This window comes from Littorina saxatilis, unplaced genomic scaffold (assembly GCF_037325665.1).
Source record: "Littorina saxatilis isolate snail1 unplaced genomic scaffold, US_GU_Lsax_2.0 scaffold_595, whole genome shotgun sequence".
Classification (NCBI taxonomy): domain Eukaryota; kingdom Metazoa; phylum Mollusca; class Gastropoda; order Littorinimorpha; family Littorinidae; genus Littorina; species Littorina saxatilis.
Genome location: NW_027128583.1, coordinates 50,318 through 67,500, shown reverse-complemented (window position 1 = coordinate 67,500; position 17,183 = coordinate 50,318). Strand labels below are relative to the sequence as shown.

General features: G+C 43.1%; 3 protein-coding genes across 3 annotated transcripts in view; 2 read left to right on the top strand and 1 right to left on the bottom strand.

Moving 5' to 3' along the window:
- LOC138956942 (uncharacterized) overlaps window positions 1-17,183 on the bottom strand; it is a 41,414-nt gene that overhangs the window by 2,908 nt on the left and 21,323 nt on the right. Inside the window, exon 2 of the mRNA XM_070328142.1 lies at window positions 5,382-6,264. Within this exon, the coding sequence (XP_070184243.1) occupies window positions 5,382-6,264 (883 nt within the window). The remainder of the gene's footprint in view (window positions 1-5,381; window positions 6,265-17,183) is intronic.
- LOC138956941 (uncharacterized) lies at window positions 8,709-10,504 on the top strand. Its single transcript, XM_070328141.1, has 2 exons — window positions 8,709-9,881; window positions 10,153-10,504. Exon 1 carries the CDS (start codon window positions 8,911-8,913, stop codon window positions 9,571-9,573), a length of 663 nt encoding a protein of 220 aa, XP_070184242.1. The 5' UTR covers window positions 8,709-8,910; the 3' UTR covers window positions 9,574-9,881; window positions 10,153-10,504.
- LOC138956943 (uncharacterized) lies at window positions 11,574-15,269 on the top strand. The gene has a single exon (XM_070328143.1). The coding sequence runs from the start codon at window positions 11,574-11,576 to the stop codon at window positions 15,267-15,269; it is 3,696 nt and encodes a 1,231-aa protein (XP_070184244.1).

Sequence of the window (17,183 nt, the reverse complement as noted above, 5' to 3'; positions counted from 1 at the left end):
TGTACTCCAACTCTGAAGTATTTTTGGTCGTAGCTCAGTCTTTTCAAAATCGCTGCCCATGTAAACACCATCAGACTCGACCATTCGGGTTTGTCCGGTCGTATTCGTTGTTTTCCGGAGAAGGAAAGTAACTGCATTAATATGAGGTGTCAAAATTGCATCAGCCGACACACTGTCTTTCAGTTTCCAAGACGATGAAGTAAAAAAGAAAAAGAAAAAAAAAGAAGACATAATGTTTGAAAAGAGATTGTGCTCGGGCATGGATCGGTAAGCGACAGGATGCATCGCCTTCGTTCTCACGAAACTGACCCTTGAAGATCAGTTGAACTACCCAAACTACCTTCGAATGCGATTGCTCTCAAACATTGTCACCGCCATCTTTGAAGTGATCCCGATGATCAAGTGCAAAATGCCTTTTTCATTGGATAGAGCTGGGGTGTTGCAGGTAGCTCTGTTTCCTCCTTGGGGATGAAGCTACCAGGGGAAGGGATTGTGTTGGAGGTGCGGGTAGAGGGGTAGCCCTCCCGGTGCTCCCCCTTGGACCTCCCTAGTCTAAGACCCTGGGTCTTCGCGAGGTGGCCATTGTGGCGTAATCCCTCCGGACTAGCATAACGTTTCCCTATCCCAAGACCGACCGTGCGTGGTCTATGACCACATCCTCTACGAGGTGACCCTATCAACTAGGCAGCGCAAGCCCCTAGGCGAAACACGGCGGATCTAGAGGAGAGAACCTCGATAAAACATTTGAGCTGCCATGAAGACGGAGCATGTTGGCTGAGGACAGCGGGCAGACCTCCTGTGCCGACACCCATCTACAGGAGAAAACCAGGCATGCACGCATCAAACCCAACATGAAGCCGGGAACGTAGAAGAAGAAGAAGAAGAAGAATTGGATAGATCTGACCAATCAGTGAGCGCGATCACAAAACTTGCGCAAAATTTGCGCAAAGTCACTGACGAGTCGAGCAGCGCTCACCTGAGTTAAGTTTCGAGGCGCGGTTAAATCAGTTCTCAATCGACACTGAATCGTTGGGGCCGTTCACATGGCAGGCTTTTCGCCGACTTGACCTCAGTGACTCGGGAGCGACTTCAAACCAAAGTTTGATACATGTTGGTTGAAAATCTGCTATGTACACTGCACTTTACTAAATGAATTCACCAATACATGCATGCCCATTTTGCACGAAAAGCAAAGAGGCAGTTAATGATTTCCTTGTGGGTGTCTAAGTCTTCTCCAAAGTAAACGCCTGGACAGGTATGAGATGACGACCCGACTCCTTTGTTTGTTTGTTTATTTGTTGCTTAACGTCCAGCCGACTACGCAGAGCCATATCAGGACGAGGAAGGGGGGGATGAAGGGGGCCACTTGTCAAGCGATTCCTGTTTACAAATGCACTAACCCGTTACTTGTGTCCCAGCAGGCTTTAGTAAAACTAAATTAATACCTACTGGAAGATTACCAGTTTCCAGTATGTTAAAATAGGCTTAACCTATCTACTGCTGGACTTACATCAGAACACTAACAGATTAAACTATACATGAATCGCGAGACAAGCGGCAAGAGAAGAGATTTTTGGAAAAAATACAGGTGAATGAGCAAGAAGGCAGAAAAAAGAAAAGAATTCATGAAGAAAAAGAGAGCATGACAGGAAAGAGGAACCAAAAATCTACCTAACAGCAAACTAGAAAGCTCCTGCGGTTCCAAAAACAGGAGGGGCCTTTAATTTCATAACCGCAGTGCCCCACTGCGGGACCCGACTCCTTTATGTGTGTTTGTTGTGAGTAGAAGTCTGTTGTATGTGTTTGTTTGCAAGTTTTGACTGTGCACTGTGCTGCACTGTAAAAAGAATGTGAATCTAAGTATTATTATGCATGCGTGTATGACTGTGTGCTCTTTGATGAGTATTTGTCTTTTCATTTGAGACAAGTTGCATTGGTTGAATATATCGTGTTGTGTTTTGATTGAACTTGTTACTTAAGCGCTTCGAGCTGCGGAGAAGCGCTATATAAATGTTCCATTATTATTATTAAGGACTATTCCTTTATTGTGATGTTCGCCGGTGTAACACGAAATTTTTACTCCACGAAAAATTTACTCCGGAGTAAATATTTCGTACGAAATTCTTACTCCGAGTACACTTTTCGTACGAGAAAAGAACTCCCCAAGGCACGAAAAAATTACTCCCTCCACGAAATTTTTACTCCCCATTTTTTTCACTTCCAGTAAAAATCTCGTACGCAAAAATGGGATGCGGGCGAAGGGATATTTATGCCAATAAGTGATCTCGCGCACACGAATATCGCGCTACCCTCCTTCCACCCCTTCCACCACCAAGACTAACAGGGGACAAGGGAGTAAACATTTCGTACACCTGGCATGGGAAGTTAAATTGCTTGTGTTTGGGTGAAGTAATTTATTCGTTATTTATTCGACAGGGGAGTAACATTTTTGTACGAAATGTTTACTCGGAACTCACCTGTCTTGGGGAGTAATTTTCTCGTGTAATGGGGGAGTGCTTTTTTCGTAAAGGGAGTAACTTTTTCGTACGAAATGTTTCTTCCGGAGTACAAATCTCGTGGGAGTAATTTTCTCGTGTTACACCGGCGTTAAAGGCCCACTCCTTCCCGTGCAAACAGTTCGGATCACCGTCTCTGATCTCGCCATGCTTTTTACATCGGATCAGACCATCCCTCCACTTGATTAAATCCCAATAATCAACACCTTGATTGTTTGCTGGCGTTATCTAGAAGTTTGTGGTGAATGAATTTTTTTAAACGCCGCGGGAGTGGCTGTTAAGTATTCAATTCACCAAGAAACCCCCATAAGTACACAGGGAGAACCGTGTATGCTGATGATTTGCTGGTATGTGTCTAAGTAGAGGGATGTCTTATCTTATTAAAAAACAAGTCGCGTAAGGCGAAAACACAACATTTAGTCAAGCTCAGTCGAACTCACGGAATGAAACTGAACGCATTGCATTTTTTCCGCAAGACCGTACACTCGTAGCATCGTCTGTCCACCGCTCGTCGCAAAGGCAGTGAAATTAACAATCCAGAAAAGCGCGGTAGCGGTTGCCCTGAGGAGAATAGCACGCTTTTCTATATCTGTATTCTTTTTACATTTAGTCAAGTTTTGACTAAATGTTTTAACATAGAGGGGGAATCGAAACGAGGGTCGTGGTGTATGTGTGTGTGTGTGTGTGTGTGTGTGTGTGTGTGTGTGTGTGTGTGTGTGTGTGTAGAGCGATTCAGACCAAACTACTGGACCGATCTTTATGAAATTTGACATGAGAGTTCCTGGGAATGATATCCCCGGACGGTTTTTTTCTTTTTTTCGATAAATACCTTTGATGACGTCATATCCGGCTTTTTGTAAAAGTTGACGCGGCACTGTCACACCCTCATTTTTCAATCAAATTGATTGAAATTTTGGCCAAGCAATCTTCGACGAAGCCCGGACTTTGGTATTGCATTTCAGCTTGGTGGCTTAAAAATTAATTCATGACTTTGGTCATTAAAAATCTGAAAATTGTAAACAAAATATTGTTTTTATAAATTGATCCAAATGTACGTTCATCTTATTTTTCATCATTTTCTGATTCCAAAAACATATAAATATGTTATATTTGGATTAAAAACAAGCTCTGAAAATTAAAGATATAAAATTTATGATCAAAATTAAATTGTCGAAATCAATTTAAAAAAACCACTTTCATCTTATTCCTTGTCGGTTTATGATTCCAAAAACATATAGATATGATATGTTTGGATTAAAAACACGCTCAGAGAGTTAAAACGAAGAGAGGTACAGAAAAGCGTGCTATCCTTCTCAGCGCAACTACTACCCCGCTCTTCTTGTCAATTTCACTGCCTTTGCCATGAGCGGTGGACTGACGATGCTACGAGTATACGGTCTTGCTGAAAAATTGCATTGCGTTCAGTTTCATTCTGTGAGTTCGACAGCTTGACTAAATGTTGTATTTTCGCCTTACGCGACTTGCTTAACTCTCTGAACGTGTTTTTAATCCAAACATATCATATCTATATGTTTTTGGAATCAAGAACGGACAAGGAATAATATAAAATTGTTTTTAAATCGTTTTCGAAAATTTAATTTTAATCATTATTTTTATATTTTTAATTTTCAGACCTTGTTTTTAATCCGAATATAACATATTTATATGTTTTTGGAATCAGAAAATGATGAAGAATAAGATAAACGTAATTTTTGATCGTTTTCTAAAAAATAATTTTAATTACAGTTTTCAGATTTTTAATGACTATTTTTAAACCTCCAAGTTGAAATGCAATACCAAAGTTTGGCCTTCCTCCAAGATTGCTTGGCCAAAATGTCAATCAATTTTATTGAAAAATGAGGGTGTGACAGTGCCGCCTCAACTTTTACAAAATGTCGGATATGACGTCATCAAAGACATTTATCCAAAAAATGAAAAAAGAGTCTCGAGATACCATACTCAGGATCTCTCATGTCAAGTTTCATGAAGATCGATCCAGTAGTTTTCTCTGAATCGCTCTACACACACACAGACACACACACACACACACACACACACACACACACACACACACACATACACCACGACCCTCGTCTCGATTCCCCCCTCCCCCAAAACTTGACTAAATGTAAACAAGTCGCGTAAGGCGAAATTACTACATTTAGTCAAGCTGTGGAACTCACAGAATGAAACTGAACGCACTGCATTTTTTCACAATGACCGTAGTCCGCCGCTTGTGCAAAACGGAGTGAAACTGACCAGCCTGTTCAGCGCGGTAGTTGTTTCGCTGTGCTGCATAGCACGCTTTTCTGTACCTCTCTTCGTTTGAACTTTCTGAGCGTGTTTTTAATCCAAAAATATCATATCTATATGTTTTTGGAATCAGGAACCGACAAGGAATAAAATGAAGTGTTTTTAAATCGATTTCGGAAATTTGATTTTGATCATAATTTTTATATTTTTAATTTTCAGACCTTGTTTTTAATCAGAATATAACATATTCATATGTTTTTGGAATCAGAACATGATGAAGAATAAGATGGACGTAAATTTGGATCGTTTTATAAAAAAATAATTTTAATTACAATTTTCAGATTTTTAATGACCAAAGCCATAAATTAATTTTTTAACCACCAAGCTGAAATGCAATACCGAAGTCCGGCCTTCGTCGAAGATTGCTTGGCCAAAATTTCAAAACTTGACTAAATGTAAAAAGCGTTGCAAACTCTGAGATTGTGAGCTGAACTGTTTTCAAAAGAAGGAGCGCGCCTTTAACTGGTCAAGTCTGATGGGACTCGATCGTTGCGTAAAACTATTATAGCCTTAGCGTTTCCACAGTTTACCGACTCATACTGTTGTACTCACCGAGTTTCTCTTTATGGTTCCTGGCATGGTCCCTCAATACACTGCTGTTGCCTATCCTCACGTGAAAGCCGACCAGGGGCTTGGTCCTGTTGAAGAAGTGGATCTTGTGCAGGAAGGAATCCACGCGGTTCTGAACCTCTCGTGTCGGCTTAAACAGCATGTTCCAGGCGTCGTGGAATAAGAGCGAAACAGGTTTCTGAGCCCACACAGGCAAGGTGAGGTTGTAGTGCGGGTTGAGCGTGATGGCTTTGTAGTGCTCGATGTTGGTGTGGAGGAAGATGACGTCCTGTGGGTACTCCTTGTTGAAATCCATGTGATACAGATCGTTGCGGAACGGCATCCCGTCTATACTCTTGACGTACTTCCACGATTTGTTCTGCAGTTCCGTTTCCGGGACGTCCCAGTTGTACTCGTTCGGGACGTAGAATTGTCTGAGGTCACAGGGTTCGTTGAAGACGATCCCGAACCGTCTGTTGGTGACGGTGGCCAGTAAGAACGTGTTGACCATCCCCCTCTGCCGGTCTCCCCAACCCCCAGAGATCCCGTCTGAGCTCCGACAGGTGAAGATTAAGAATTTCTGGTTCGGGTTGTTCTTAGACGGCGGAGGTGGAAGAGTTGAAGAGTTTTCTTTCGCCATATCGGCCATCCTCTGTTTCAGCGCCTCCATTTCCCCGTTTATCCTTAGGTCGACAGTCTTGTGGTCCGTCTTGCCTGCCATAGAAGTCGGATCGGTTTGTGAAGAAGGGGTTTGGAGTGTTACGCATTGGGAGTAGAAACTACATAATAACTGTCTTGGGGCTGGAATCCAGATGACCACGCCGGTGAAAACGAATGCTGAACCGAATACAAATCCAAAGAAGAGGCCTCTCCTTTCCTTCCACATCTGTAACGAGAACAGAAAATGTATGAGAAACAGGAGAGAGATTAATTACGTTGATAGGGAAGGACGAGAGATAAAGGGAAGTTGTGTGTGTGTTTGTCTGTCTGTCTGCCTGCCTGTTAGTTAGTTAGTTAGTTGTTGCTTTTCGGGTCCAGCGGACCACATAGGCCAAATCAGGACCCCTGCCTGCCTGTCTATATATTCGTGTGTTTGTCTGTCTAAGAGTAAGTTTGTGAGCATGGTGACTGTCTGTCAGTCTGTCTATCTGTCTGTCTGAGCTAGTGCGCTTGATTTACTGGAATGTAAGCGGTGTGTGTCTGTATGTGTGTTCGTGTCTGTGTGTTCGTGTATTTCTGAGCATATTTTCAGAGTACGCATAACATATCAATATATATTTTTAAAATAAGAATTTAATATGGAATACATTGTTATCATTTGTAAAGATATTAGTGAAACTTCGGTTTCATTCACAACTTTCATAAACCATCTTATTAATTAATGTTCAAGCGTCCAAGTTGAAATGCAAAGTTACAGTCGCGACTGCGTCAAAGAATGTTTAAATAATTGCAATCAATTTCCTTAAAAAAACAAGTTCACCACAGTGCGGCTTAAACTTTTGATGAAAAAACACGAATATGACGTCATCAGAATTTTTGTGGAAATATGAAAAAGAATTGTCGAAGAAATATCAAAGTTTTATGAAGATCTGTGTGCTTTTCCTGACATTGCTCTACACACACACACACACACACGCGCGCGCACGCACGCACGCACGCACGCACACACACACGCACACACGCGCACACGCGCACACACACACACGCACGCACACGCACGCACACACACGCACACACGCACACACACGCACACACGCGCACACACGCGCACACACGCGCACACACGCGCGCATACACGCGCACACACACGCACACACGCACCGCCACCACCACCACCACCACCCTCGTCTCGATTCCTGATCTATCTAAAAAACAAGTCGCGTAAGGCGAAAATACAACATTTAGTCAAGTAGCTGTCGAACTCACAGAATGAAACTGAACGCAATGCAACGCAGCAAGACCGTATACTCGTAGCATCGTCAGTCCACCGCGCACGGCAAAGGCAGTAAAATTGACAGGAGTGGGGTAGTACTTGTGCTGAGAAGGAATGATAGCACGCTTTTCTGTACCTCTCTTTGTTTTAACTTTCTGAGCGTGTTTTTAATCCAAACATATCATATCTATATGTTTTTGGAATCAGGAACCAACAAGGAATAAGATGAAAGTGTTTTCAAATTGATTTAAAAAATTTAATTTTGATAATAATTTTTATATATTTAATTTTCAGAGCTTGTTTTTAATACGAATATAACATATTTATATGTTTTTGGAATCAGCAAATTATGGAGAATAAGATGAACGTAAATTTGGATCGTTTTAGAAAATAATATATTTTTTTACAATTTTCAGATTTTTAATGACCAAAGTCATTAATTAATTTTTAAGCCACCAAGCTGAAATGCAATACCGAAGTCCGGGCTTCGTCGAAGACTATTTGATCAAAATTTCAACCAATTTGGTTGAAAAATGAGAGCGTGACAGTGCCGCCTCAACTTTCACGAAAAGCCGGATATGACGTCATCAAAGACATTTATTGAAAAAATGAAAAAAACGTATGGGGATTTCATACCCAGGAACTCTCATGTCAAATTTCATAAAGATCGGTCCAGTAGTTTAGTCTGAATCGCTCTACACACACACACACACACACACAGACAGACAGACAGACACACAGACACACACACATACACCACGACCCTCGTCTCGATTCCCCCCTCTACGTTAAAATATTTAGTCAAAACTTGACTAAATATAAAAATAGTCAAAACTTAACTAAATTTCACTGAATTGTATGTGTTATTAACCAGCAGACATTACCAAAATTGTGCTTATTTTTATCAAATTTTAGAGTCCCAGCAGTTAGTGGAATCCTCCATTTAAGACCTACCTTAAGGCTTATGGACATGACGAAGAAAAGTCATATAAGGCCAACAAAAAAAAATAGGTCTGTTTACGGTAACCCGACCGACCCTATTTTTTTCGCGCGACCCTAGACTTTTTTTTGGCATTTGGGGGAGGGAAAAAAAAAATCTTGGTTTTTTTGCAAAATAACGTAAAAATATGTTTTTTTGGAGAAAAAAAAATCCCGACCTACCGACCCTATTTTTTGGGCCTATGTTACCGTAAACAGACCTATTTTTTTTTGTTGGCCTAAAGCAATTGCTTTTCTTGATTTATTTCTTTGCAAAATTGAAGAAAGGTGGATTAAATGGGTTACACACCTTTTCTCAATGAAGCTCACAGTTTTCATGATCCACTAACTTTGACCATTACTTTTTAATATTTACTGAGCATGTTACCCGTACTTATTTCCCAATAACTCTTTAATCAGAATTTGTGTGGTGAAATCACATATGGAAACGGATCTCTGTTTGTTATATTGCAGGTGGAAAATGGTGATTCATGGGGCAATCGATGGCTTTAGCCGGGCCACTACCTTCCTCCATGCCACCGAAACAACAACAGGTCAGAGACCGTTCGGGATCTGTTTTTGGGTGGAACCCAACGCTTTGGACTCCCGTCAAGAGTCCGCATGGACCATGGTGGCGAGAATCTGGATGTCGTCGCCCTCATGAACGAACACAGGGGAGAAGGGAGAGGCAGTGCGATGCAAGGCCGCAGTGACCATAACCAAAGGATCGAGCGTCTCTGGCTCGACGTCTGGAAAGATGTGGTGAACCCCTACCATGACCTGTTTACTGCAATGGGAACACCACAGGCAGAAGGTGGTCTGGGGATACTGAACATGGACAATCCCATTCACTTGTGGGCCCTCCACTATGTTTTTCTGCCCAGGCTGAACCGGTCCCTACAGTGGTTTGTGGAACAGAAAAACCACCAACCCCTGAGGACAGAGCGCAACAGAACTCCCCTGCAGCTCTTCTTCAGGGGGATGCTGGAGAGACGAGCCAGCACATCCACAGCAGTACAGGACTTCTGGAAAGGGAGAAGCCTTCAATCGATAATCGAGGACCATCCTTTGCCAGACAGTCGTCAGGATGTGCCTGCCACGGCTTGCCCCCTCTCTGAGGAACAGCTCGTGCAACTAACGGAGCGCATTGACCCTCGGAGTGGGCCACCCACCAATCAACATGGTTGTTACGACTCAACTCCAAACAACTCTTGTTTAGCCGAGACTGAAATATTTTGTTGCACCATTAGGGTAAGAGTCTACGAGACCTTGGAGACGAAGTAATGACGTCACTAGTATGAGAATCTACATGTTGGATCAACGTCATTACTGCGTCATTAATATGCGAATTTACGTAACTCATGGAGTTGCATCGTGGGATGAAAACAGTTATTTGGAGGAAGGAAACGTGAACCGCTAACCATTACGGTCACTCTATTTGCCGGGTACTGAGAGGCTACAAGTGGGGAACAAGAATCCTGTGTAACCACCGATGAAAAGCCGCCGGCACCTAACCTACCATCCCAAGGCCTGAGATGTAACCCGCAGCCGCACAGACTCGTAGAGTAGTGTCCGGAAAGGAGCATCAAGAGGTAAGGTGTCGTTGTAATATCGAGCGTCCATCAAGGAACAGCTATTATACACTCACATCTATTCGCATATGATATTTGTTTTAGAATGTTTAATGAAGTTAGTCATAAACGTACATGCTGCAAGTTGGTTCGGCATATAGATCTAGTATTTTATTCAGTAACCATGCTTGGTTTGTCTGCGAACCGCCCGACATGAAGATAGGGCAAGAAATCAAAATTAACCTTGATCCTAGGATACCGTTGTTAATAACAAGTATTACCTTTGATCCAGGGGTTCGAGCGTCTAGGATCCGCTGGGATAAGGGTGAACTAATCAAGCTACGCCACCAGTGTGATCCACCAGCGAGGAGCAAAAGGAGTTTGTCTACTAATTATCATCATCATCCAGTAATCTTCATCAAGTTCGTCACTGCTACGGTCATCATGTGAATCCAGGCTTCCATCAGGACATTCGGACTTTGTAACTAACCAGCCCATTTGAGATAAGTCCAGTTCGACATTAAACTAGCTGTCAATGCAAGAACAATTAACTATGAACGCAAATTCGTTAGATCTAAAATAGAAATAGTTTGTTAAAGAATCCGGAAATATTACCAACCAATAAATTTATTCATTAATCTAAATCATCAGTGTTTTACGAGATTGATTTGAAGCATGACTGTTGTAAAGTATTGAATATAACTTTGGTGTGTTCTTAGATATTGTATCTAAAACACAAGGTAAAAAGTGGAACTGCAACAATGGGGGCTCGTCCGGGATCTATACTGAACTCGTGTTCGTACCTAAGAAAAACTTGCATTGACAACTGGTTTACCCCATAAATTAGTTAGTCAAATTATCCGTGAAGCGACGGAAATTAGAATATTTTCTGGAAAAATCTTTCTTCATTTTTTTCTTTCTTCAAAATTCAAAATCATTTCCTGCTTCATGTCGGATTCACTCATATACAGACCAGACGGTGGTAAGTAGAATATTTAAATTATTTCTGTAAGAAGAAATTTTAAATAACTCCGTGTTTGATTTGGGTACATTCTGCCCAAAGAATCTTCGCGATCGCTGTTGTTCACGAACAGCGTTTTTGCTAAATTAATTCGTGGAAGGATTTCCATCTAGTTCGTCGAATAGTATCATAGTCATAAGGTAAGACAAAGAATTGATGTTCGACAACTTCACGGGAAATTGGCAGTTTACTAACTAACTGTCGGTTCGAATTATACTCTCAAGTTCTGATCAAAACGGTGAGTGTGTTATAATTCCAACCAGGATGGACGCTCGATAGTACTAGGACCTTAGTTTAAGTTCAGATTAAATTATAACTCTAGTCGGAGTAACATTTAAAACGTGTTGCTTATTTAAGTTGTGCTTCACATTATTAGTTATCTATAACCCGCGGGTTGATAGTTAATAGTCATAGTGGGGAAAACTTCTGTGGGTGTGTTTGACAGACTGAAGGTCGTCATCACATAAGGCTTTGTAAGGCAACTTACTCAGCGACACACCGCTAAGTCCTAGTTAGTCGTTTCGGTTCAAGATAGAGACGAAGGACAGGTGTAGGAAAAATCACGTGCGCGTGTAACATTGTTTGTACCAGTGTTGAAAGGTTGAACAATACCTGCGGGTAAGAGTCTTCCATATTAAAGTACCACCAAGAGTGGATGTACCAAAGTTTTGTATTTTGAGGGATTACCTAAAATGGCTGATACAAGACATCATCAGCACTACACCAGATTCTCGTCAACCGTGGGCATAGACCCAGAATATACAGAAGGAGCAAATCTGATTGATATCACCGATCTAGGTGATGACGGCCACGCCGCTCAGCCTGTGAACGGACAGGTCGAGCAGACCGTTCCATCAAGTCCCAGCGTCAGTTCGATCAAAGAATTGATCACCATGGGGAAAGAGTTGGGTTTGGAGGGAAGGGAACTACAGTCATTCGTCCAAGGGGAGAGGGATAAAGAACGAGCAGCTCAAGAGCGTGAACATGAGCGAGAAGCCAGTAGGCTAGCACTCGCAGCTCAAGAGCGTAAAGATGAGCGCCAATTCGAAGAGAATGAGAGAGACAGACTCTTTAGGATAGAAGAGCTGCGCATTCAGAGCGAGGTTCAGATGAACACGAATGAAAACGCAGCTCATCCTTCCCAATCCTCACATGACCATGATCCCCGTTTCATTCCCAAAATCCCTTACCTTGATGACAAGGATGACGTTGAATCCTGGCTCAAACAGTTTGAACACTATGCCAGAGATATGAATTTGGACGAATCAAAGAAAGCCTCCCGGCTGATATACTTCTTGAAAGGTAAGGCCCGTACCATCGTGTCCAAAATGGACGATGAGGATGTTGATGACTATGAAAAGGTGAAGAGCGCGTTATTTGAAGGATTCCAGCTCACCGCTGAACAATATCGCATGAAATTCCGCAATACTAGACGTAATCCCGCGGAAACTTACAAAGAACACATCACTAGACTCGATCGGTACCTAACCAAGTGGATCGAGCTTGATCCGTGCGAGAAAACTGTCAAAGGATTAACCGATTTGATCCTGCGAGAGCAGTCCTTGCAGTCAATGCCTTCTGATCTCGCCGTGCATGTCAAAGACCGGAACCCGATCAATGCCAAGGAGATGGGAAAACTCGCGTCCGATTATGAGCTGAACAGAAGCCAAAATAAATTGAGACCGACACCAACGCGAACTCCTCAGGACGGAACGAAACGTTTTGAGAAGGATCATAAACCATCACCTCAACAAGGTAAAAGATCTTCTTTGACACCGGCGGAACGCGAAAAACTCCGAGAAGCAGGACTATGCTTCTATTGTCGCGTAGGTCTACACCGTTCGAGCGATTGTCCCTTACGGCAAAAAGGCAACACCGCCGGAGCTGTGACGGTTGAAGATGTCCGACGCGAAACACAGGGAAGAAAATCCCCGTTAGATAAATTGTGTCGAGACTGCACCACAAAAAAGTTTTCGGATCTAGTTGACGTCAAAGTCAACGGCAAACGAGTGAACGCCCTGAGAGACTCGGGCTGTAGCTCGATTGTGGTGGCCGCACATCTTGTGCCGGCCGACAAAATGACTGGTCAGAGAAAGAGGACCACGTTAGCGGACAAAAGTAAAGTCCGGTACTGCGAGACCGCGATCATTCATGTGGATTCGCCCTTCTTCTGCGGAGAGACAGAAGTCGTGGTCATGGCGGATCCCATAATGCCGGTGCTCATAGGGGAGTTCCATGGAACTCAGAACGACAGGAGGAAAACACCGATTTTCCCTGTCAGAGAACCTGCCTGGTATCACGACAGCGCTGAGACAGTAGCTGGGGCCGTAGATACCAGAGCACAGTCCAAATTGGACAATGATAAAGACAAATCTGCGAGTAAGCCAAGTAGCCGGGAGCCAACATCGGATATGTTTACTCCAAAGGACTTACGCGAGGCTCAGAAGACAGATCCTTCGTTAGACAGCATCAGGAAACAAGCTGCTACCGGAGAAGAGAGAGGCCACATGAGGGTCGTGGAAAAGAATGGTATCTTGTACCAGTCGACGTTCAATCGGAAAGGAGAGGAGTCTTTGAAGGTTATTCTTCCCAAATCGTTCCGTAGTAAGGTGCTCGCATTCGGCCATGATCATCCAATGGCAGGACACCAAGGTCAGCGTCGTACCGCCGAAAGGATTAGACGCGAATTTTGGTGGCCATGCTGTGGTGTTGAGATCCGCCGCTACTGCTTGTCATGTGACGCTTGCCAGCGATCCGCGCCAAAACACCTTACGAAGAAGGTCCCATTGGGCAAGATGCCAGTGTTCGATACTGCTTTCAGAAGAGTAGCAGTCGATATCATCGGACCTATTCTTCCTATGTCCGAGAACAAAAAACGGTACATCCTCGTCATGGTTGACTTTGCCACCCGCTACCCTGAAGCTGTCGCGTTGAAGGACATCCACGCCGAGACAGTAGCCGATGCTTTGTGGGATTTTTGGACTAGACTCGGTATCCCAAGTGAAATATTGACTGATAACGGGAGCCAGTTCACAGGCACTCTGATGCAGGAAGTCACTGAACTCCTCCGCATCAAAAGGAAAACCTCTGCGGTATTTCATCCAGCTGGGAATGGGTTGTGCGAGAGAATGAATGGCACGTTAAAGAACATGCTCAAAAAGATGTGCATAGAACAGCCCAAAGCATGGGATACGTTCATCTCTGCATTACTGTTCGCATACCGCGAGACTCCTCAAGAGAGTTTAGGTTTCTCGCCATTCGAACTGTTGTTCGGGCGTACTGTCAGAGGACCAATGCAACTCTTGAGACAGATTTGGACAGATGAGAGCGTCTCAGATGAGGTCAAAACCACTGCGGAATATGTAGTGAACCTTCGTGAGAGGATCGAAGAGACCTGTTTGCTTGCTCGAGAGAACTTGAAAAAAGCATCAGTGCGATCTGCTCAATATTACGATCGTAAAGCCAAACCAAGGTCGCTAAAACCAGGAGAGAAAGTCCTGATTCTCAAGCCATTGAAAACAAACAAACTGGAACTCACTTGGCAAGGTCCCTTTGAAGTGTTAGAGAAGTTGAATGATTTCGACTACAAAGTCCAAGTAAGGAGGAAGGAAAAAGTATTCCATGTCAACCTCCTCAAGTCTTACGTCGAACGTGAGCAACCTGTCACCGATGGAACAATTCCGGTTGCAGTAGTAGAAGAAGAAGATAAAGAAGTGATCGTCTCAGTAGTGGTAGAGGAGGACGAAACCCCTAACGACGACATCTTCAGGTTGGACAGTCAGAGGACTATCCCAACATTTGAGACAAAGCGCACAGAAGGTTTAGACCACGTGCACTTTTCAGAGAAACTCACTCAGTCACAGCGAACTGAAGCGAGACAGATCTGCGCGGACAGACTAGATAATCTGACCGACGTACCACTCACCACGAATCTGACTACGTGTCGAATCGAGGTCACAGACAAGAAACCGGTCTATATAAGACCACGCCCCATTCCACATGCGTATGTGAAGATGGTGGAGAATGAAGTCGAAGAGATGTTGAAACTAGGAGTCATCGAACCCGCCAACTCAGCTTACAATTCACCCATTGTTCTCGTCAAAAAGAAAGAAGAAGGGAAGTACCGCTTTTGCGCGGACCTCCGTGGGTTGACTGATGTCACGGTGTTCGATGGGGAACCCATCACCGACGTTCAACATTTATTCCAAAGCTTAGGAAAAGCCAAGTACTTCTCCAAGCTAGGTCTCACGCGTGGCTACTGGGGAATACCCATTGTCGAGGAAGACAGAGACAAAACCGCGTTTGTGACGTCACGAGGCCAGTTTCGATGGGTGAAGATGCCAGGAAAGGACAACCTAGGTGCCGACTATTTGAGTCGCATCAACTGAGCTTCAGAGTCCAGAAGGAAAATTTGTCCACCCCGTTGGAGTAGTGAGGCCAAACTGGCCGCGACAGGCTCATGCGGATCTACTCCAAAATGTGGAAACAATTGTATATGCATATTGTATATTGTATTGTATTGTATTGTATATTGAGTCGTATAAACGGAAACGAAATAAGATTTCGCTTGTCCACCCCCCGGGGTTATGTTACGACTCAACTCCAAACAACTCTTGTTTAGCCGAGACTGAAATATTTTGTTGCACCATTAGGGTAAGAGTCTACGAGACCTTGGAGACGAAGTAATGACGTCACTAGTATGAGAATCTACATGTTGGATCAACGTCATTACTGCGTCATTAATATGCGAATTTACGTAACTCATGGAGTTGCATCGTGGGATGAAAACAGTTATTTGGAGGAAGGAAACGTGAACCGCTAACCATTACGGTCACTCTATTTGCCGGGTACTGAGAGGCTACAAGTGGGGAACAAGAATCCTGTGTAACCACCGATGAAAAGCCGCCGGCACCTAACCTACCATCCCAAGGCCTGAGATGTAACCCGCAGCCGCGCAGACTCGTAGAGTAGTGTCCGGAAAGGAGCATCAAGAGGTAAGGTGTCGTTGTAATATCGAGCGTCCATCAAGGAACAGCTATTATACACTCACATCTATTCGCATATGATATTTGTTTTAGAATGTTTAATGAAGTTAGTCATAAACGTACATGCTGCAAGTTGGTTCGGCATATAGATCTAGTATTTTATTCAGTAACCATGCTTGGTTTGTCTGCGAACCGCCCGACATGAAGATAGGGCAAGAAATCAAAATTAACCTTGATCCTAGGATACCGTTGTTAATAACAAGTATTACCTTTGATCCAGGGGTTCGAGCGTCTAGGATCCGCTGGGATAAGGGTGAACTAATCAAGCTACGCCACCAGTGTGATCCACCAGCGAGGAGCAAAAGGAGTTTGTCTACTAATTATCATCATCATCCAGTAATCTTCATCAAGTTCGTCACTGCTACGGTCATCATGTGAATCCAGGCTTCCATCAGGACATTCGGACTTTGTAACTAACCAGCCCATTTGAGATAAGTCCAGTTCGACATTAAACTAGCTGTCAATGCAAGAACAATTAACTATGAACGCAAATTCGTTAGATCTAAAATAGAAATAGTTTGTTAAAGAATCCGGAAATATTACCAACCAATAAATTTATTCATTAATCTAAATCATCAGTGTTTTACGAGATTGATTTGAAGCATGACTGTTGTAAAGTATTGAATATAACTTTGGTGTGTTCTTTAGATATTGTATCTAAAACACAAGGTAAAAAGTGGAACTGCAACAATGGTCAGATATTGTTCTCCAGTTCGTTGCCAACATGCTCGAGTAAAAAAAAAGTTAGCTTGTGGACACCCCAAACCTGAAGTGTATAGCACTAGCAGACCTGTGAACCCATACGATTTTGCCATATTTTGTACGCTTCATTGTCCAGACTACAAGCAGATTGGTCAGTGGAATCACAAGAAAAATTCATTGTCTACTTTTATTTACAAGCGCATTCCAAAGCCGATCCAGTGTTTTGACACATGATTACTGCTTTTGTCAATGAAAGAAGCATTCGTTTTAAATTGTAAACTTATTAGGCTACTTGCCCTATCCGCTCCAGCCACGTAATCGTGCAATAAATCTGCAATATCTTGCATGGCGTTGGGAGGTGTGCCTCAATTTGCGGGTTTGCTTTGAGACCTCAGAGTAAGGATGTGTCTGGGTGCAGACACTTCGCCTTCAAAAAAGTTAATTTGCACTGAGCAGCATTGGGCTGCAACAATGAAAGCCTCAAAAACAATCCTAAAGTTTGTTCAAAGTACCAAGCATGGTAGAAGGTATAAGCAACTGTTTTTTCAAATTGGT

Excerpts from the sequence above, each read along its gene's own strand:
- LOC138956941 (XM_070328141.1), top strand. The coding sequence starts at position 8,911 with ATGGACCATGGTGGCGAGAATCTGGATGTCGTCGCCCTCATGAACGAA.
- LOC138956943 (XM_070328143.1), top strand. The coding sequence starts at position 11,574 with ATGGCTGATACAAGACATCATCAGCACTACACCAGATTCTCGTCAACC.